This window comes from Hyperolius riggenbachi, chromosome 8, assembly GCF_040937935.1.
Source record: "Hyperolius riggenbachi isolate aHypRig1 chromosome 8, aHypRig1.pri, whole genome shotgun sequence".
In the NCBI taxonomy this organism is placed as follows: Eukaryota; Metazoa; Chordata; class Amphibia; order Anura; family Hyperoliidae; genus Hyperolius; species Hyperolius riggenbachi.
Window position 1 is genome coordinate 134,554,987 of NC_090653.1, and position 23,388 is coordinate 134,578,374.

Genomic DNA, 23,388 nt, shown 5'->3' on the forward strand with positions numbered 1-23,388 from the left:
GTTAAAGGTTATTATGCTGTTGCATATATTTTAGAGCAGAGAGGTTGTTCTAAGTTCAGGTCCTCTTTAAAAGAATAAGTGTAAGCTTTTGGATACTCAGCCTTCTTCAGACTCTAATCAGAATCAATTTTATTTCGCCAAGTAAGTTTGCACCTACAAGGAATTTGCCTTGGCAGTTGCTTAACAAACACAAACAAACAATACAAGAACAGACAGTGTGTATATTACAAGTCAAGGACATTATGCAAGTATAGTGGCAGTAAGCAATGTGCAAATTGTTCATTTACAGTTCTGTGCTGATTACTTTCACGTCCTAGCAGCTCTAGTGGGGTTCTGCATTTAGTATGGCTACCGCTTGAGGAAAAAAGCTATTCCTGTGTCTTGAGGTTTTGGTAGAGATTGACCGGAATCTTACTCCTGAAGGCAAGAGCTGGAAGGTGGAGTGAGCTGGGTGAGAGGGGTCAGAGGCAATTTTGGTTGCTCTCTCTGCACCTGCTAGGGTAAAGATCCTGCAGGGAAGGTAAGCTGCAGCCAATTATCCTTTCCGCTGTTCGGATGATGCGCTGCAGCCTCACCTTTTCTAATGTTGAGCAGGAGCCGATCCATACAGTCATAGATGATGTTATGGTGGATTCGATGTTTGCAGTGTAGAACTGCACCATTAAATTTTGAGGTAGGCCAAACTTTTTCAGCTGCCACAGATGGTACATCCTCTGTTGCGCTTTCTTGACAATAGTGGCAGTGTTGTTGTTGCATTTGAGATTGTGGACCCAAGAAACTGGAATGACTCTACCTAGGTTATTGTGGATCCATTTATGATTAACTGGAGGTGCTGGGGGGGGGGGGGATCTCCTAAAGTCTATTATCATCTCCATGGTTTTGAGAGCATTTAGTTGCAAGTTGTTGCTGCTGCACCAGGAGGAAAGCTGTCCCACCACATGCCTGTATGCAGACTCGTCCCCATTTTGTAGGAGACCAACTACTGTTGTGTCAGCTGCAAACTTAAGAGCCTTAACAGATGGATCTGTGGAGATGCAGTCAATCCTAAGCTTACCGTCATTCGTAAGGTGCGTACACACATCCAACTTTACCCTGATTGTTGTTTGGATCAGTCATTTGAACCACTTGTCAGGCAATCAAGTCGTTTAAACATCATGTACACACATCCAAACAAAGCGGCGGACAAACTAATTTAAATGTTCTCCCCAGACATTTTTCCAACCAGGTGGCATGAAAAAGTAGCTGGAAGGGGTGCATGGGGGGAAATGCAGGGCCGGTGCGACTCTGCCTACAGCATAGGAGGATGAGGAGGCGAGCCAATGACAGCTAGTTGCTCACCAAAATTAGCTGGGTGGAGCACCTGGCTAAAAGAGCCTGGGAAGAACACTGTCGTCTGACAGATTGGACGTCGTCCAACTCTTTGTCCAACTCTTTTTGACTTATTAGTTGGTCTGATGACTGCTGGTTGTTTGTACACACGTACGGACCCGACAGTCGTTTTGACAGTTGGTCCAACTGAACAGCCTGTTTTCCCAATCTGCTTGGCGGATATCAGTCGCTTGACTGCGCGTACACACGTCCAACTTGTCATTTGGACGATAAGTTGGGTGGAAAATCTGGACGAGTGTACGTACCTTTAGCCAATAAATGGTATACTGATTCAAAACTTCGTGCTTACACAAATAACCTTTGTGATGTCTTTGAAGAGAATGTTGATTTAGGTGTCCGATCTGAGAGCATGCAGTTCAGATTTTTTGTCAGTAAAGCGTGGGTCAAGGGAGATGTCTCAGCCTGTTGTGGTGGTTGTGTTGCATTGCTTGTCAGACTGACTGGACATTCTAAGAGATAATGTGAATGACCAGGTGCTCTAAGTAAAACCTGTGCACACAAACACCATGCTTGTTTCCAGTGTGAGTGACCCCAAAGATGGGCGCATCCACACTGCTCGTGGGAGTGCGGACTCGCGTGTGCGCAGTACTGTTCTGCTCGTTGTGGGAATTACCTGGGACACAAGTACTTACAAAGGCTGTCTGAGGAGGGGGGGGGAGGCAAAGACTTATTTCTCCTCAAAGTCAAATAATTTCATCGGAGATGACCGTGCTGGAACAGGGACACAGAGTGGGCCGGGAAGGCTCTATAGGATCCAGACCCTTTCCTCTTCTTAGGTAAGTATGTCTAAAGTCCATTACTCCATTTAGTACGAGTTAACCTATGCAATCTGTTTATAGTATTTAGTCTGACTCTCATTCTACCTGGAGGTGGTAAATTGGTCAGTGATTGGCCAATCAAAATTGAAGGCTTTTACCAGGCTGTAGAGGGGGGGGGGGGGTTTCCCTAGTTGCACGGCTGATTCACTCTACAAGAGCTTTTTAAACGCTGGACATTTTAAAAGCTCTTGCTAATGCAATGCTATGGGGGATTTTTACAAAATCACGTCGCTCCAGTGGGAACACTCACATAGGATAACATTAGCAAGAGCTTTTAAAACCCCAAAGCACTTTCTTGTAGTGTGCACCAGCCCTCAGAGTGAATAATAGTAAACATTTCTTGATCAGTCCGGAGTGTCCTATCTTGCCCAGTGTACAGCACTACTTTAGCTTCCACCTTAAGCCCCATCTACACTATGGGATATTGCAGCGATCCGGCGGCTCGATTAGCCGCCGGATCGCCTCTTCCGCGTGCTCGCCGCATTCGATTCCCCGCCGGCGCCGCTTATCTTCCGCTCGATTCCCTGCCATTGTCCCCTCGCGGGGAGCGAGCAGGGAATCGGCGGTGCGGAGATCCGTCCTGTCGGATCTTATCAATCGAGCCGCATCAGCGGCTCGATTGATAAGGAGCATCGCGCCGCATCTACTCGTGTAGATGCGGCTTTATACTCTGAACATTTTGTTAGCTATATTTCACAATTGCCAGTTCTTCAGCAAATAATGCTAGATTTTCCTCTCTGGATCTTATTTCACAACTTGCTATAGTAACTGTTTGTTACCAATAGAAGCCTGTTAGATATTTATTTCTATTCTACTAAGCAGGGCTGTGGAGTCGGTACAAAAATCCAACTCCCACTCCTCAGTTTGAAACAAACGACTCCTACTTCAGGTACCCAAAATGACTCCGTAGTCAAATACTTACCAGAGCTGTGGAGTTGGTACAAAAATCATCCGACTTCTTAGTTTATGAAACCCCCAACTCCGATTCCAGGTACCCAAAACTGCTCGGACCCCTCAACTCCACAGCCCTGCTACTAAGTATGAGAACAGAGAGCATAGTCTCTCTCTCTCTCTCTCTCTCTCTCTCTCAAGAGTACTCTTTACATGCCACTGGGTCAGGCCCCGGAAGCACACAGGAGGTAGCGCGTCAGCCAGACAGGTGATTGGGCAATCGCTCTCCTGCGCTAATATTTTGCATGGTGGCAATATAGCTGGGGGAAGACCTGAGGGGGCTGTCAACAGCTCTAGACTTTTTGACTACCAAATTTACCATCCGGTCTGTAATGTTGAATGATTTTGGCCAGAAATCGATCAGAATTTTGATCAGGCTACATATGGGGACTTTGGTCTGTGTCAGATTCAATTAGGGCTTGTTCACACCTAGGGCTTTTTTTTTTTTTTTTTTTTAAATCGCCCTAAAAGCGCTTGTGCAATGATTCCCTATGAGAGAGTTCACATCTGTGCGTTTCAATTGCTTTCCACTGACCAATGGGCTGCCTGTACCATTTTCTGAGCGTTTTGGCTCAATGGAAGGTATGGGGAAACTGCTAAGCGCTTGAAAAAGCACTTTTATATAGCAATTTCTGAGTGCTTTTAAGAATACATTGTATTTATTCTTTTCCGGGTTTCAGAGACTGACGTCAGGAAGTGAAAAAATGAATCGTTCTGCAAAAAGCGCTTTAAAAAAAATCCGTAAATGCCAGGAGGTGCTAAAAAAGTGTTTTTAAGGCCTTACAGTGATCAAATCTGACAGGGAAAATTGCATAGTGTATGGGCACCTTTAGGGTAGTCTTGCACTAAACTCTTTTTTTTCATCAAATTGGGCAAAAAACTTGTATAAAGTGGATTTAAACATTTATAATCAATAAATCATGCCTGCTGATCTGTCTTAAGGATTACAATTGGTCAAAAGATTGATCCACAATGTTGGTCTTCAGTTGGTTGAAAGATAATCGATCATTATATTGATTGTAATATTGATTCATGATACAATTGAATCAAAATCAAGTGATAATTGAATAGTGTATGGCCTGCATTTCATACATACTTTAGATTTCATACAGTAAAAGGGATAGAATTTGTTTTCAAACACATCCCTTTCTTTCTTCCTTTCTCTCGCCCCCCCCCCCCCCCCCCCCCTTACATATTTTTACACTTTTTCCCGTAAGAGAGCAGTGTCTGTATGCCTGTCTAGCTGTGCAGATACAGTGTGTAGCTGGTATTCCCTGCTCTGCTGAACTCACGTCACCGGAAAAATGAAACACTTCACCAAAATAGTCAGAATAAGTGAATCATTTCCCTTACACTTCACTGCCTCTTTTGGCCTCTCACCCAGTTGGAGTAGTGTTACTTTAAGTGATTTCCCAAGTTCTTCACAAGGGGCGGGATCCTTGCCTTATAAGTCTGCTCATTTCTCAGTCTGATCACTGTTAGGCTGGCAGCACATAGCCACGGCTGGGTGAGTAGACTCTGTTTACGTTTTTCCTACTAGCTGTTTTCAGGAAACAAAAGCCTGTAGTGAGAGTCATGATGCTAATTTGGTATTTCGTAATCACTGCTGTATTAAGTTTCTCCTAGCTGAGTCTTTTGCCTTCAGTACTATACAAGACTGAAATAAGGGCTCATGATTGTTCTATTTACAAAAGCCCTGTTCTGTACATTATCTATCTTGTACATATCAAACTCCTAAATAGGATTGGTATATGTTGTTAATTGTCGCTGGAGACTATTTACCCCTGTGGAGATCATTTTTAGCCTTCATCGCCAAGTTCATTGTTCCTGGGTGGACGTCTCCAGATCATGCAATGGAATGCTTTTTTTTTTTACGCAAAAAAGTTAACTACATTAACAGCCACCTCTGCTTATTCAGTCTGATGTATTTGTATATCTTTATTTAGTAGTCGTTGATCTTGGAGACCTGGTACAATGACTAGTCTCTCGGTTTTGCTTCAGTCACACACCCACACACTGCAACTACAGAACTTTTCCATACAGTTTAATTTTATAATTTTATTCTGTATGATTTCAGTGTCTGGTCATGCAGTCAGTGATTTATATCATACATCATGAAAAATTTTACTGGGAAAAAAAAATAGAAGAAATACTGAATAGAAATGTCATGTTTTGCTCTAGTGCAGCTACTTTATTTTGGCTCCCACGTGGCACATCCATGCTGGACATCTAGGAGACTTTGTCTTGCAATGTTTGTTCCTCATGGTTTTGAAGCAGCTGCAGTTGTACAAGAGGTCTGGACCAGAGCTAAAATGTTTCAGGCTATTGCCATTGAGAGAGTGATCCATTATGATCCTGTTCAGTATCTCTAGGTATACAGGCAGTATAAACTTATTTCAAAGTATCAATTTGTGTTGTCAGCCAGTCAGGTGAATTGATATTGCTGACAGCAGAAAAAACGTTAACGTAAAATGTGTGGCTAGCATTAATCAATAGAGAATATCTAGTCTGTTACAGAAACAAATTTAAATCCACGGATTAAATTTACTTCTAACACTGTTGGCCTACATTGAGCAGATGAGCTGTGAATTCCATATTCATTTTACTCGCGCTGAGTCTCCAGCCAGGTCATCCGATAAAGACCTCCATGCACAGGAATCATGTGTGACGGAGCCCCTCGATGTCTCCTAATGATCTAGCATGTTTGATATTATGATCTAGTCTAGTTGAGGGGACGCAGCAGGAAACCTCATAAACAAACGTCCACTCCCTGCTTGCCACAATTTGGTTGTGATTACTAATGTGTAAGAAATAGGGGACCCAGCTGGAAAAGCAATCCATGCCACCACCACAATAGGTTTAGTAATGTTGCGGAAGTCGCTAGCAGAAGTGAGTGCTGAGTCTGATGCCCAGCGGCCAAAGGTCCTGGTGTGCATTTTCCCCTATTTCTTACAAATAAGTGAGCGCAACTAAATTGAGTTTGCTGTGAGCAGGCATCGGGCATTGATCTATGAGATTTCCCTGCTGGGTCCCTTCAACTAGACTAGCTCCAGATCTTAAGTGGCATCCAACTCCTGAGCAGCCCCCAAGTGCATTGTTCTCCTACTCACACCACCCACTGGAAGCTGCTCTGTTGTGCACTACGCGTTGTCCCTCCTCCCTGTTCCGTAGTAACAGATCTGTCTGTATACTAGTGATGCATCTGTACAAAACTGAGCTTAGAACTGTCTCCCAAGGGATCATTGCCAATTCCTGCAGGTGATAGTAATTGGTAGTGTATATAGGTTTAAGCTATGTACACACATGCGACAACGATCGTTCGTTGTAAACGATGGATGATCTTTTAATTGAGGAAAGAACGATCTAAGTAAAGTTAGCTTTTAAAAGTGTGTAACGATCTGATCATTAGAACGAACGTTACATCAAGTAAAGCAACTATTGCGCTTGCGCATCAAAATGAAAAGTTCCATGGAGAAATAGCGAAATGCGCATGTCAAGCCTAGTACGAACGACTGTTTCCAACGATTAACTACTTTTGCAAACGATTGTTGTTGGAAAAAATCCGCCAAGCTAGATCATTCGTTTTTAACAATCTAGCTCGTCCGTCGTTAGACTTAATGGTCGTTAGCTGCTTTTTTTTTTTAAACGATCGTCGTTTGAAACGATCGGCGAACGATCGTTTCACACGACCATAGTCGCATGCGTGTACGCACCTTAAGTCCAGCACCTAACTCAGTGCTATAGTGGTCAGCACTGTTTCCTTGCTGGAGTCCTGGGCTCAGTTTGGAGGCTGGATAATAAATGCTTAAAGTTTTATCTACTCTTCCTGTATGTGTGTGTTTGCTCCATTCATCCTTACCACATCCCCCAAAACAAGTTAACTGGTTGTTCCCCTGGAGTAACCTTAATTTCTATTTCTGACAGACTAGGACTATTGTAGGCATTAGATTGTGAGTTCCTCTTAAGGTGGCCATACACTTATAGATTTGCAGCTCAGATTTCTATTAGATGCCTATCAGGTCGAATCTGACAGGAATTTATCTAATGTGTGCCACACACTAGGAATCGAATTTTATTAGATTTCAGGATGAAATTTATAAAAAAAAATTGGATCGAAATGCAGTGTTGCACCATTCGATCCAATGCAACCCTATGGGCCATCAATCGGCTGCCAGTAGCCCAGATCGACCCAGATTTTCTGCCCGGACCGATCGAGCAAATCAATCGATTGGCTGATTTAAAAGCATCTATTTGCAATGGACTGATTGATTCTATGGAATCGGTCGAAAGATGGCTGAAATCGACCAGGGTATGGGCCCCTTTAAGGTGCCTACAAATGATACAATCTTGCTGATCTTCCAATCTTACCACTTATACTTAATATGAGGCACTACCTAAAGCCCTCATCCACACGGTACAATTTTCCATCAGATAGACGTATCTGTTAGATGTAATAAGAAATTGCATCATGTGTAGATGTCCAAATTGTTTCAGATCAATTTTGCGATAGATTTTGCTTTAAGTACCCAAAATTTATTAAATTATAACACAACGCGATTGGACCGGTTGGAAATCCTCTAATAGATCAGTCTAATAGATCCGATCTGATGGAAAATTGTACCGTGTATATGAGATTTCCATTTAAAGTACATTTACACAGCTTACCCTTCTACATAGTCCTACTCCCAGGAGAGCAACAGCATGGAGTTTGTATGCTTTCTGTCATGTTTGTGTAGGTTTTCTGTGGGAACTCTAGTTTCATCCCAAATGCACAAACCCCTGCGACCCACCACCAATTTTAGGCTTCATGCACACTTTAAGAGTTTCTCCCGGCAAAGATCAAGCCTCGATCCCTCAGATGAGTTTGTGGTGGAGGCTGCACAGGCTTGTAGCATAGCGACACATTCTGTTGCTGTGGAGGGGAGAAGGGTTAAGGAGGGAGACAAATGGCATCAAGCTGCGCTCGGGTGATGTGATCTAGAAAGCCAGATCTTTATCCGATGCAAGGTTGAGTGCTTCTGTACTCGTGCTAAATTCTAGGCTGGGGTGTTAATTATAGAAATGATTCATACAGTAGAATCCCTTTTATAGTAAACTCCAAGAAACCAAGAAAAGTAGTTAACTATATCAGAATTGGTTATACATTGTACAGTTCTACAGATACATTTGCTGGGACCTGAGGACTGAGTTGACTATATCTAGAAGTTTATTATAACGAGATTCTATGTAATATAATCATAAAATATAGTTGCTATAGTTTCTAGAATTGTTTTTGTTTTTGATAACTCCTTTTGGAAAGGGCAGTACATCCAAGGTTAATTTTTAAGAATGCCATGCGTTAATGGTTCTGTTTTTTCATCAATGTTTGGCATTGAACTGGGCCTTGGCCCTTATCGGGCATCAATCATGCTGTTGTAAAGAAAATTTTTCCATTCTTCTAAAATGTTAATAAAACTCTGATCCTATTCATGTGCACCAGTCCGCTATCTTTCCCACCCTCAATGGAAATCCGTGGCAGCAGTAAAATATGGTTTATTTTTCAAGCAAAGGTTTATTCAAAAAAGGTGAGACCCACAAATCCTGAGCTTCAGATTTAAGTCCAGCCTGAAATTTTCCCTACTAAAATGTAAATCCATTTAATTTAATATTTTTCAATTGCTTTTTTTTTCTCTGCCACTGTTGGAGAATTAACCTGGGCTTCCTGTCCTGGGGCACATCCTGTCACTACAACAGTAGCTGGTACTAATGCTCTGCAGTAACAAATTATAGCAGTACAACCCTGAGAGGGGCTCCATCCTTTTTCCACTTTCACCTCCAACCAACATTTTACACATACTGTAAAGGGTAGAGATTAACATAAAATGCCACTTTCACTAAAAACGTAGCCTTTCAAAGCCAGCAGCTCCTGATCACTGTTGCTGGTTAACAGCTTGCAGCTTTGATTAGCTAAATTACATCCTCTTCCTCAGCTCAAGCAGTTTACATGCTTAAAGTGGACCTGAACTCAGAACTTCTCTCTGCTCTAAAAGATACACAACAGCATAATAACATTCAAACAAAAACATGTTTTTGTTACAGCTGATACAAATCCTAAAAAAATGCAATTTCTGCTTCTTGATTCATGGAAGCAGACATATTGTTTACAGGCCTGTGGTTCAAATGGGCTTATCTGCCATAGGCAGTCATATGACACGGGGGGAACAAATTACAACTAGTGATTAGACGCAAATGAGGGGGAATTACACAGGCTAAGCTCTCTAAATACATACAGGGTGCATTTTTCTGTTTTGCTTCTGTCCTGTGCAAGAGTTCAGGTCCACTTGTTTTTGTTTTGCTCGTTACTAGTAAAAGCTAGTCTTTATGACCGTTTTTGTAGTCATTGTTATCCCACAAGTTAGGGTCTCTTACAAACTGTGGATCTGCCAAACTGCATGTACTGTCCTATGGAGAAGGGGGGGGGGGGGGGTAGGTATGAGTTCCCTAGGCACAGCAGAAGAGTGTCTGGTTTCTAAGTAATTATCTGAAAAACTCTGCCATGGGCGACCCCTAAAATTGTCCCGTAGTCTACAATACGTTCACTACACGATGCATCATAGACATATGATTATGGTAGGGATTAGATTGTGATATACTCTGTACAGTGCTGCAGAAGATGTTGGCGCTATATAAATACTAAATGATATATTTTACCATTTTCATGAAAGTTGTCCTTGAATGTCTTTACAAACTTTTAATTCAGGAATAGACAGCTGGCAGTCATATGGCCCCAACATATCTGATCAATTCACTTTTGCTTATGGGCAGATTGGCTATCGAAAGTCTGACAGGTCATGTTGTGAAATCTCCATACGACTAGGCAATAAAAATTAAAAAAAAAAAATACTCCCCTAAGGAGGGACCAATAGGTCGGAGCTCACTTCTGTCACTGCATGAGGCTTTGACAATCTTCGGGAGTCATAGTGCTCCTGAAGACTGCTGCTCCGTACTGCTCTCAAGCGAGTGTGCGAGAATGCTTACTCGCGCATGCGTAGTATGGGTCGGGGACTGCTAACAGGGGATCCAGCACTGGAACATGAGCACCGTAGGAAGAATGGGAAGGCTCTATAGGACCCCATGAGCCATCCCTCTCCATGGGGGAGTATCTGTTTTTTGTTTTTATATTCGCTTCAGATTCTCTTAAAACTATACCAGTTCCTGATCTATATGGTTGCAGTAGTGTTTGAATCGCACCAGAAACAAGCATGCAGCTAAGCTTGTCAGATCTGACAATCATGTCAAACACCTGAACTGCTGCATGCTAGTTCAGGCTCTATGGCTAAAAATGTTAAAGGCAAGGAAAAGCAGGATAGCCAGGCAACTGGTATTGCTTAAAAGGACATTAATATGGCAGCCTCCATATCCATCTAACTTCACTTGTCCTTTAATGCCATTCTGAGGACTGAACAAAGTGCAAGACTGTATGCAAACATACTAACTGCAGTACTTCTACAGGATAAGGCTCTGGTACACGCTGTATACACCTACAGCTCAAACCTATATCTTCTGGGGAGGAAGAGACTGTTGCGGGGTGTCATTTGGTACAACTGTTCATGACATTTCCTATCAGCACTACATTTAGTGCTCTTTCATGCAGATTATGGGGAAACACACACCCACACACCTACACACACCTACACACACACACCTATACACACACACACCTACACACACACACACACCTACACACACACACACCTACCTACACACACACCTACCTACACACACACCTACCTACACACACACCTACACACACACACACACCTACACACACACACACCTACACCTACACACACACACACCTACACCTACACACACACACACACACACACACACACACACACACACACACACACACACACACACACACACACACACACACACACACACACACACACATACCTACACACACCTTTTCACTAAATCATCCTCGCACAGCCTTAGTAGTTATTACCTCGCCTGCTTGCTCCCTGCCGAGGGGGTGGGGGAATGCAGGAACCTGGGGAGGAGGAGTGAAGATTCAGGGGTCTAGGGCAGTGATGGCTAACCTTGGCACTCCAGCTGTGGTGGAATTACAAGTCCCATGAGGCCTTGCAATACTCTGACAGCTCTAAGCATAACTCGGGAAGGCAGAGGCATGATGAGATTTGTAGGTTTTTTTTGTTTTTTTGGCAGAGACTGCCCCGACCGGCTGCTTTGGACGAGAACCATCTAGTCTTGCATGCATGCATGCATGCATGCATGCATTTGGTCAGTCCAGGTGTACTTTATTTGTAGAGCACCCTGCCATCCATATAAACTAAGACCAGTTCTGTCCCGTTTTCAGCTGTTGGTTTATTCATGGCAGATCCATTTCAAATCGTGTGTGTGTGTTAGTGACTCCTAAGGTCATGTTGCAATGATTAGAGGTCCTTATCCTACAGCCTCTGTTTACTTTCTGATATGGTGTATTTGTAAAGATAAGTTTACTCAGACTGACTGACCTAACATTATAAACAGAAGTAATGTGGTTAAATATTTTGCCTTTATTTCACATTTTGAACATTTAGATGTATGCTTTTTATGTTATGGGTTTTGTACAATTGTAACATTTACCCTTTTTTTTTCTCTTTGCAGAGTGCATTAAAGCGTAAAGACTTTGCACAGACAGTTCTGTAAGTATATCTCTTGAAGATCTATTTGTAGTTTCATAGGGATTGGCTGTGCCAATACACACTACAGTTTCCCCAGAGACCCTAGTCAGGTGCTGTCCTTCCACACACAGCACTACAAGGTCATAGCTGTACTTTGTGTCCTCTGCTTTAAGTAAATTTGATATTTTGAAGGGAAATTCCGGAGGAACGTTAACAAGTGAATAATAGCAGGGCTTTTATGGAGCAGGATTTTCTTGTTCTGTTTAGGGCTTTTGTCCCCTGTAGCATGTTGTTGTAAATGGCAAGACATGCATGGGCTTATTTCACTAGGCAACAAGAAGTGTCCAGATTTCACAAACTATAGCAACCAATAAACAGCCTTTCTTCTTCCTTTTTTTTTTTTTTTTTTATAAATATGTTTAATACAAGGAACTATGCATTTGCCATTTATAACATAGTTAAACCTACAAGGCCTTCAGCTTGGCTATATCTGCCGTAGGCTAGAACAAAATTGAATAGGGCAAAAGCAACACATGGTATTGGATCCATGTTAAATACTCTCTTTATTCTAAAGATTTCCGAACACTTAAATCACACTTGAGGTGCCAATTGGTACAATCCTTCGGAACAATTGAATGTAGGATCGATCGGATCAAGAGTCATTAGTGGTTCCGACTGATAACAATCTTTTTGTTGATCCAAAATTTGGAACGATTCTTTAATATGATCAGATTGCTTATCATTTTACCCTCCATTGATGGGCCTGAATGATCGTTTTCGCTTGGACAGTTGATTGTTGGGTAGATGAGATTAAGGACACCTTTAAATTTAAAGGACACCTGAAGTGAGAGGGATCTGGAGGCTGCCATATTTCTTTTAAACCATACAAGTAGCCTGGCATCCTGCTGTTCTTTCATGCACCAGTAGTGTCTGAATCACACACCTGAAACATGCATGCAGCAAATCCAGTCAGACATCTGATCTGCATGAATTTGGAGGCAGGTGATCAGCAGGACTGCCAGACAATGTGCATTGTTTAAAAGGAAATGAATATGGCAGGCTCCATATCCATCTCACTTAAAGGGATACTGTAGGGGGGTTGGGGGAAAATGAGTTGAACTTACCTGGGGCTTCTAATGGTCCACCGCAGACATCCTGTGCCCGCGCAGCCACTCACCGATGCTCCGGCCCCGCCTCCGGTTCACTTCTGGAATTTCAGACTTTAAAAGTCTGAAAACCACTGTGCCTGCGTTGCCATGTCCTCAATCCCGCTGATGTCACCAGGAGCGTACTGCGCAGACACAGACCATACTGGGCCTGCGCAGTATGCTCCTGGTGACATCAGCGGGATCAAGGACACAGCAACACAGGCGCAGTGGTTTTCAGACTTTAAAGTCTGAAATTCCAGAGGTGAACCAGAGGCGGGGCCGGAGCAATCGGTAAGTGGCTGCGCGGGCACAGGATGTCTGCGGGGGACCATTAGAAGCCCCAGGTAAGTTCAACTCCTTTTACCCCGAACACCCACCCACCCTACAGTGTCCCTTTAAGCTGTCCTTTAAAGCGGATCCGAGATAAAAAACTAACTATAACAAGTAACTTGTCTATATATCAGGCAGCACGGTGGCGGGCATTTGAATTGTTTTATGTTTGGTGAAATCGTAGTAGTTCTGCTGAGGTGATCTCACCATTATAGAACTTTACACTTTGCTTGCTAGAGCACAGCTATAACCAAATCTTTTAAACACTTGTGTCTGCAGTTTTAAAGGGAATTCCAGTCATAAACAGTAGCTCCTCTGTCCCGGGAAGGTCCTCTATTATCTACTGTTCCTTAAAGCACTGCTTCTAGTGATTTAGAGCAGTGACCGATTTTAAAACACTTGCTGGGGTCCATTATCGTTTACCTCTTTCACAGGCAGATAACCAGGGCCGTCAAAACTGAAACAGCCTGCTCTGCATCTTACAAATCTCCCTGAAATATGTCTGTGTCACATGCCATTTATATGGTCATGGGTGAATGGTCCTTCCCATCTGTAAGATTCTTGTGGTCTGGTCTGGCTATGTAATTTTAAATGACAAGTTTCTTTCAGAGACAGTTTAGGTGACTTGACAAGCAGGTCACCTGTGACTGCACTGAAAGCCCAGACTGCTGCATGCGACATTTTGATTGCATCTTAGCCGTACTACTGAAACAGCAGAACTGCCAGACATGGCCAGGACTTTGACTTAGTTGTCCAGCGGTTTATCAATGGACCCTGGGACTGGAATATGGTTCAATGCATTGTGGCAAGGCCAGCTCCTGACATAGTTTGCAAGCGTGCAAAAAGTTTTAAAGGGTCTGTTCATGGATGGATGTTGATGTTCATGCCGGGAATTCCACTTTACAGTCACTGTGCGTATATGTGTGTTTTACTAGTGTGCTAGATCACCTCTCCTGCTTCTGCATAGCTGAACACAAGCTTTACAACATGCAGAAATGAATGGGTCACATTGCCCTATAATGAGCCATTAAACAGTGGGTTTGGTTCTTGGTTCTGCAGTAACCATTTCCCTTAGAGTTCCCTTATAAAGCAATGCACTGGAATCACTGCAGTGGTGTTCAGCTTCTTCCTTTCCTGACTGCCTTCTGTGTGTGGGCTTTGGTTATTTGCTGTTTGTGTGTTTTTTTTTTTTTTTTTTTTTGTGTTTTTTTTTTTCTTTTGCTGTGTTTTGGGATGATCTATTTTTGTATACTTGTATATATTGTGATGCACCGTATTGCCTTTTAATTGTGGTTTTGTTATAATGTTGCACTTAATGGGATGACAAACATAACCAGAGCTGTAGCGCTCTAAATTCACTGCTCAGCTGCATAAGAAGTGTGTTTTTTTCCTTTTCCTCTTGCAAAATAAGTTGTTTATTCTAATCCAGGTGTTCATGTATCCTGTAAACATTTGTTACACTTTTTGCCTCGGAATGTCATTTTTACCTTGTGTGGTGCAAACATCAGGCCAAACATGTTTTTGCTTATTGCTAAGCAGTTTGTAAAAAATTTATGGCATGCTTCGGTGCCATTTTAGTGATTGAAGTGGCCCTCAGAAAAAAGGGAAAACCAAAGCTTTCTCCTAATCGCTGATAAGTGACTGATGCCATCTTCATAGGATCCCATGTAAATCTAGGAGGGGTAGGTGGGATGCACTTTTTTACTGATAGGACTCTTGATTTCTATTAAAACCACAGAGATAAGCGATCAGCATGTTTCTCAATGGTCCTTGTGCTAAGCCACTGCACATGATGAGTGCAGCAATCAAAAAGGTGAAGGCTGCATCATATACAGATAAGATGAGGATACCTTTGCTTCTTAGATTAGATAAACCATTTCATTGCTCATAAATTCTTTCTTCTGTTTGGCTTAACTGATTAGCTAGTTAAAGGGACTCCGAGCAGTGCAGAAACTATGGAAAGATGCATATCATTTTAAAGCTCTCTTTCTCCTCTTTCCAATGATATATAAACCACCACCCTACGTCTTTTAGTTTTCGCTATTTTCGCGATTGAAATTGCCGCGACCGCGATTTCGATCACGAAAATAGAGAAAACGAAAAGGTGTAGGGCAACAATTTAGGTGTCGTCAGAAAGAGGAGAAAGAGAGCTTTAAAATGATATCCATCAAGCCATAGTTATATTGTATTACACAGGCCGACACTTTCCCCAGTGTCAGCAGCTCAATTCTGCTGAATGCAGCTGCTGACTTTGACAAAAAGTCGCCCTGTGTAATACAATATAACTATGGCTTGATGGATATCATTTTAAAGCTCTCTTTCTCCTCTTTCTGACGACACCTAAATCTTCGCCCTACGCCTTTTAGTTTTCTCTATTTTCGCGATCGAAATCGCGACCGCGGCAATTTCAATCGCGAAAATAGCGAAAACTAAAAGGCGTAGGGCGGCGATTTATATATCATTGGAAAGAGGAGAAAGAGAGCTTTAAAATGATATGCATCTTTCCATAGTTTCTGCACTGCTCGGAGTCCCTTTAACTGTAAGCTACATACACATGCTGGATTATACTTGGCTAGGACAGTTGATAAAGACCACCTCGGGTGCCCCCCTTACATGTTGCCAGGTTCTAGGCTAGTGACGCGTTTCTATAGAAGTCAGCCCTGAAGAGTCCCCCAAGGGAGGCAGTCCGGTTTCCTGCGGGCGACAGTGCTCATGTGTGTACAAGGCTTTACATGCACAGTAATAACCTATACAGAAGCTCTGTGTGTATGAAAACCAATAAAATTCCCCTGCAGCTTCTACTCGCAGTACACTGTAACTATAGCAGCCCATGAGCAGTTCACAATCCTTCTTGAATTGGTGCTGTTGGCCTGGTAGTTGATGATCATGCCTGTTCATTGTCTGATAGATCAAAGTTGTCATATTGGCAATTTGCTGCTATCCCATCTTTTGTATCCTTACAATCTGTGTGTGACACCTGCATTCTTTCACTGGCTGTGCATCCCTGATGTAAGGGGTAAGGAGTGGTCATAATAATGTGACCTGACTGTAGAATGCAAGTATATTATGCATACAGTTGTTGTGTAAAACTTTTTTTTCTTCTGTTTAAGAGACATTTATCTTTCCCCTCCCACTCCCCTCCTGCCTGAACTGGAACTTCACGTTCACACCCATTAACTGGTTTTAGCCCAATGTGACTGATACAAGTTACACAGGAAGCTTCGCCCTCGGGGTCACCAGAAAATGAACAATATATGCTTTATAAATCAATAATAATCTGATGTGCTGACCAATACTGAGCACTCCATGCCTCCAGTGACAATGCTGCACAATACTGTAGTGCACTAACCACTTTATGAATGTGTACACTGCTAGTTATATCTGCCATTGATGAGCTTATTTAGCAAGGCAATAGATGGCACCATTAAGATGTGCAGAACTGGCTGCTTATAAGTAAAGGCACTTATTAAAAAGATGCATTGGGTTCTATAAATATTTGTAATAAACTCCAAATTGCTGCCTGATGAGTAAGGCTCGGTTCACTTCTAACTGCAAAGCAAACAGACATTTTTGGTCCACTTTGCCATCTCACAATGGGTTTAAAAAAGGGATCCAATGTTATTAATAGAATCTGTTCACACTTGTCAGTCTGCAACGGATGCACTCTAAGGGCTGGAACCCACAAGAGCGTTTTTTTGAGCATTTTGGCAGCGCTGCGATACGCTAGCGTTTTGCCAAAACGCTCAGCTGATGTTAATGGATGGGGCAACTTCCACAGGAGCGTTTGCGTTTCCCAGAAACGCAAACGCAGGACATGCAGCATTTTGGGAGCGTTAGCGCTTCAATGTAAAGTATTGAAACGCTAGCAGAAACGCTCAGCAAAACTTAAACTGAGCGGTTTTGCTAGCGTTTTGCGGTTCAGCACACTGTAACAAAATTAAAAATAATTCACAGGACCAATCAGGATAAAAACGCAAAAGCTACACAACCGCTGAGCAAAAAAATACAATGTTGCAAAACGCGACCGCAAACGCGCATGAATCCGCTTGCAAACCGCTCAGACAAAACTCTAGCGGTAGCGTTTTGCGGTTGCTGTTTTCAGTGGGTTCCAGGCCTTAAAGCAAAAATCTGACCTGCAGGCAGGGGTGTAACTAAAAATCACTGGGCCCACCTGCAAAACTTTGGATGGGGACCACTTTTGCCAAAGACCCCCTTCCCTCTGAACCAATGTTATTAAATTGGCTAGTGCACACATCTTGTCTTCAAAACTTTGTATGATTCCTTATCAGTGGCTGGGCAGATGCAGTCATTAGAACAATTGAGCAAAGAGCAGGAAGTTTTTTTTTTCTCCTTGCCCTTAGTTGTCAGTCTCTCAGGACAGGCCACCTGTGGCTTCTGGGCCCCCCTGCGACTGCATCCCTTGCAGGGTCTATTGTTACACCCCTGCCTGCACGGCTCTGCCGGACAGTGGATACAGTTTTGGAAATGCGTTGCTCGGGACTCCAACCAGACCACAACATAATCATTGGAGAAGACGGTGCACTTGCACTGCACTCCAGTTGGCCATTGCCGATCCGGCTCAGTGTAAACTGAGCTTAATCCAGTGGCCATTGTTTACCTAGGCCCTTAAAGGCAACCTTAACTGAACGGGGGGTAAAGAGTTTTACTTACCTGGGGCTATTACCAGCCCCCTGCAGCAGTCCTGTGCCCTCGGCGCCGCTCTGGAATCCTCTGGTCCCCCGCTGTCACTTAGTTTCGTTTTTGACGACTCACCAGTCGCCGGCCGCCTTGCCTATTATTGGACGCATTCACTAATGCAATTAGCGCTATTGACGCATATCTACGCGTGCGGAATGCGGCAACGCATATTTTTGTACGCGTTGCGGTCCGCAATAGCGCTAATTGCATTGGTGAATGCGCCCAATAATACGCATGGCGGCCGGCGACTGGTGAGTCGTCAAAAACGAAACTAAGTGACAGCGGGGGACCAGAGGATTCCAGAGCGGTGCCGAGGGCACAGGACTGCTGCAGGGGGCTGGTAATAGCCCCAGGTAAGTAAAACTCTTTACCCCCCGTTCAGTTAAGGTTCCCTTTAACAGTCTAGGGACCGTGGTAGGTAGAATCTACGCCACATCCGTGGCTCTCTGTCTGGTGCGGTGTAGATTCTACACTGCAGCTTTATGCAGTCTCGAGCCAATCTGTACTCTCTGCCGCAGACTCGGCTGTCGTGTGACAGCCACGCTTCCTCCAATATGTAAGGAGCCAGTTTCATTGGCTTCTTAACAGGTAATCACTGTAAGCCAATTAAAATGATGACAACAGTCAGATTGAAAAAAAAAAAGCTCTGGTCCTTAAGGGGCTAGAGCCAGCCGGTCCTGAATCCGGGGAAACCAGTTCTAATTTACTTGCCTGAGGCTTCTTCTAGTCCCTTGTGTACTTGCAGGTCCCTTGGTTTCCTCCCAGTCCATTCTGCTGTGCCTTTCTGAAAGATCATCCATCACGGCCTGCAACAGGTCCAATCAGTGAGCTTTTGAAGGGGCACAGTGGAGAAGCCCGGGAGGACACAGAGGGACCTGTAAGGCTATGGGGGGAGGTAAGTAAAATAGAACTTGTTCCTGTTTCAATTACACATTTGTAACCATTGACTGCAGCATGTACTGTACACCATTCCCCAGTATTACAGCACTGTAACGGCAAACCCCTTTCCCTCCCTTCACCTCCTCCCCCCTCCCTACTTCCCAAAGCCCAAAGTAAAACGTCAGTGGCCAGTCACAGCTATGATTACTAATTGCAGGTCACTGGATGACTTTTGGGGGGTTGGTTGCTGTGATTTCACTTTAAAGATTTCTCTTTGCCTTGCTACATCAGCCTGTTTTATGTGTAAACATGCAGCTTTCCATAAAATGTAAATCTTCCAGATGTAGGAGTGATTTTCAAGTAAACATGTGCAAGGAGGAGAGAGGACTTATTTCCACATGGCAATGAGGAGCTACATCTGTTGCCTGCGTAGGATGGGGGAGTGTCCTGTTAACTCCCTCTGCACTGTGACAGAGCACAGCAGCTCCAGTCTCCTCACACACGCGTGGTTTCCTCTAATAAAATAAAGTTGTGAAATGTCCGGGGTGAGCGGCAGTAGCTCATTCACAAGGACGTCACCTTGCCTAGTTATGTGTACATGGTGTACTTGTACCTTTACCGAGGTTAATAGCTACTTCCTTGTTATATTTACCAATTTTTACATACTTTTTTTTTTTTTTTGCCCAATCAAGGGGTAATCCACGATTTTTTGAAGAAGCAAAGCTAGATGCTGTAACTTCTTTTTAAACTCCTTTTTCTTTTCCCCCCTGGCAAATTTGGTTATGTTGCAGCCTTTTTTATCTCAAACGTTCATGTAAAAGGGATATTTGAAAATAACTGTTAAAACTGCAGCATGAAGATAAGGTGGTAGTTTTAACCGTTACATACTTCTGTAGCTGTAGGCCACTACAAGAGACCCACATATATGCTGACATCAGTGGGTTTTGGAAGCTGCAGGCCACTACAGGAGCCCCACGTAGATGCGGACATAAGGGGATTTTAGTAGCTGCAGGCCACTATAGGAGCCCTGTGCAAATGCTGATCTCAGAATTGAAGTACTGTACAGGACCCCAGGTCTTAGTGCCCACTCTTGCGATCTTTTAGTAGATTGCTTAGGCACAGAGTTTCACATCCTGGATAGAGCCTACCTGTACGTATTCGTTTACCTACCTGTAAAGTATCCTCTTTGTAGCATGAGTAACAGGGTGCTTAAAAGGCTAGCTGACAGCAAGTCACTCTGGGCTGGCATCGCTGACAGCCAGTCACTCTGTGGGCTGGCACACTAACTTTAATATCCAACTCCTATCTCCTCTCATGTTGAATTACCAAGTGGAAAGATGCAGTCGTTCAAAGACCACATCAGTATATACTTCTCCAATTCATCCTGCCAATTGCCACTGAAACGCTGTATATGATTAGCACTCACCAAAAACCTCTCATCTCTGGCAGATTTCATCCACTCTTGAGATCTGTTCTAGAATGGGCCACTGGCAGCTGGGGAAATGTTGCACCACACGAGTTAAACTTGAATTTGAGTAGAATGCAAATTTATTTACAGGATAGTAATCTTTGTTAATATTTCATGGTTTTTCAAATGTCTGGTTACATCATTCTGCCTCCTCCGCTGTTTACAGGACCTTATAAAGCAGCCAATGGGAAGTGGGCCGTCACTGTCACCTGTAAATATGTGCAGAGCTTTGCTGCAGCTGCTGCTAGTGTTATGACAAGACAGCCTGGTTATGTTGGCATCCCTCACCTCTTTTTGTTCGATATTTTAATGGGCACCGAGGTTTCACGTGCTGATTTTACTAACCTCTCCCCCTCTTCTTTTCTGCTCTCTGGCTGGTGGCACAGATTCTCACAAGTCTTGGCTTCCAAAGATTAATACACGGTAGCTTTGCCGTTCATGCAGATCGATAAGTAATGCTTTTCTTTGTGTGCTGCTACCTGGGGTAACAACTCCTGCTGCTTTACACTGCTGCCTTAAGAACCCAAAGAATATTCATTTGAGACCAGCACAGCATCTGCACGCTTAACACCAACAACATGAAGCTTAAAGCAGAAGTGTGCACCTTTGTTTTGCTGCCTGTCTACCTGTTAATGTTTGTGTACAGCACTCTCACCTTTCTACCATGGTATTTTCTCACCAATGCAAAGAAGAAAAAGGCTATGGCAAAGAGAATAAAGGCAAAACCTCTCTCGGAAGAGCCCGGAAGCCCTTACCGGGCTGTCAGCCACTTCGACTCATTGGCCACCATAGACTTTCCAGGAGTGGACACTCTAGACAAACTCTTTGAGCATGCTGTGGCCAAGTTCGGCAAGAGAGACTGTCTGGGCACCAGAGAGCTGCTAAGTGAAGAAAACGAGCAACAACCTAATGGCAAAGTCTTCAAGAAGGTAGATGTGCTTCCTTATTTCTCCCTGTGTAACCTTTCCTCCAGTGACCTCATTCTGGACTCTACTTTAAAGTGTTGGAGAGATTAGCTGCAACATAGGCCATGGCTATGTCATGTCAAAAGTGGACTTTGAAATTCCTTGTTTAGAACCTCTTCAGAAACCACTTTATATGATGTAAGAAAGGCAATTTAGATAGGGCTATTAATCTTCAACTAAAACCTTCACATGATGCCGACAAGAAGAAACCACTGTCTTGGTGTATGTGTGTGTTAGCCCAGAGTATAATTTACCCTTAAAGGATAACTGAAGTGAGAATATGTAGGCAACCTTTCCTTTTAAACAATACCAGTTGCCTGGCTATCCTGCTCATCTATTTGGCTGCAGTAGTGTCTGAATAACACCAGAAACAAGCATGCAGCTAATCCAGTCAGATCTGATAATACTGTCATAAATACTTGATCTGCATATGCTTGTTCAGGGTCTGTTTAAAAGTATTAGAGGCAGAGGATCAGCAGGATAGCCAGGTGACTGGTATTGCTTAAAAGGAAAGCCTCCATATACCTTTTGCTTCAGTTGGCCTTCAATGTTTGACTCATACTGAAAATGTTAAGTGGAGCCTGCCTTGCTGCCCAGGTCTTGCGCCCCCCCCAATATTTCAATCTGTTCTCTCCCCAGCCAACAGCCGAGCTCTCAACTGACCTGCTGGCCCGTGCCCTCTCATATCCGCTAGTTTTTCATGCCGCAGGTCTCCACCTCCCGTGTTCTCTCCTCTTCCTGGTCATGTGACACAAGCTTATGTATAAACACTAGAGGTCAGTCGTGTATGCTGCCAGAATTTTAGTATTTGAACTTAAACTTTTGGCACATTACCAGGAAGAGAAGAGGAGACCCACGGCATGAAGTTAAACCACCGGACCCGGTAAGACACCCACCAGCGGGACAGGTGAAAGTACTGCCAACACTCTGCATTGGTTGTCACCATAACGAAAATTTTCTGTCCTTCACAATCGGCCAAATTGATCAATTTCAGGATTTCAGATCGGTCAACTTTGCATTAACAATTTCTAGCAGATTCTCAGACAGGCAGCATCTGATCTTGGCACAAAAAGCCATCTTTGCAAACCTCTAGCCAGTCTGGTAATAAAAAAATAAATAATGCAGAGACTGTTCAAGAGTAGTGCTCAAAGCTGTGTGCATTGCAGATTTATGATATATTACTCATGGTAAGCACTGAGAAAACAGGAGTCAGAACTGGGACTTAAACTTTATAGTAACTTGTTGTTCACCATATTGTTTGGTTTCCATTTAATGTTTTTAGTGTAGTTAGTTATTCTGCCCCAACTGATTGGTGACTTTGAATTGTAGGTTGCCAGTAATAAACATAAACAGTTTTTTTGCCAATGCAGTCCACTGACAATGATAACTTTTTTTGCAGTTAATTTTGGGAGACTATAAGTGGCTGAACTATGAAGACCTTAACGCACGAGTCAGTCATTTCGGAAGTGGGTTGGCTTCCCTGGGCCTGAAGCCGCGAAGCACGATTGCAATATTCTGTGAGACGAGAGCGGAGTGGATGATATCTGCGCAAGCTTGTTTTCGATACAACTTTCCATGTAAGTGGCACAGAAGTCCGGATTTAACCAATGACGATGAGCTCTGGTATAAATTCTTGAATTAAGTTAGCAGTCAGTAACCCATAGCAACTAGTCTAAAATTATCCTCTCTGAATCATACTACATTAAAGGTACATCCACACTTGCACCAAGTGTCCCCCATGAGGATCCAGCTTGATTGTTAGTGCGACATTGCAGGCAATGAGCGCAATGCAGACATTTCACTTGACTTTACCTAAGCGGGATGTACTGTTTCTATGGAAATTGGAGGAGAGACTATGATGGAGTGGTTTCCAGTAAAGGGAAGTCGTGCACTAGCTTGGCAGTGTTGCTTATTCTGGAAACACCTAAATACACACTCTAGTTTCTTGACCGAGATGACCCCATACACCTGCCACTGCCAGGTTCTGTCTTGTGTGTGCATAAGGGTAATGTTTGGCTGTACCTTATGTACACTTTATGGACATTTTGCAGCCTTTGAATTGGTTTGAGCACT

The 23,388-nt window shown here is 43.3% G+C and overlaps 1 protein-coding gene across 8 annotated transcripts in view; it reads left to right on the forward strand.

Moving 5' to 3' along the window:
- The window catches only part of ACSL4 (acyl-CoA synthetase long chain family member 4), a 186,456-nt gene that overhangs the window by 125,737 nt on the left and 37,331 nt on the right, over window positions 1-23,388 (forward strand). For 4 of the 8 annotated variants that reach the window (XM_068251126.1, XM_068251125.1, XM_068251124.1 and 1 more), the window contains 3 exons: window positions 11,811-11,848; window positions 20,737-21,279; window positions 22,715-22,892. In XM_068251126.1, coding sequence (XP_068107227.1) covers window positions 20,929-21,279; window positions 22,715-22,892 — 529 coding nt within the window. In that variant the 5' untranslated portion in view covers window positions 11,811-11,848; window positions 20,737-20,928. Of the gene's footprint in view, window positions 1-4,645; window positions 4,666-11,810; window positions 11,849-20,736; window positions 21,280-22,714; window positions 22,893-23,388 lie in introns of those variants that run through there. The other 4 variants (XM_068251129.1, XM_068251128.1, XM_068251131.1 and 1 more) reach the window with 3 other exon arrangements.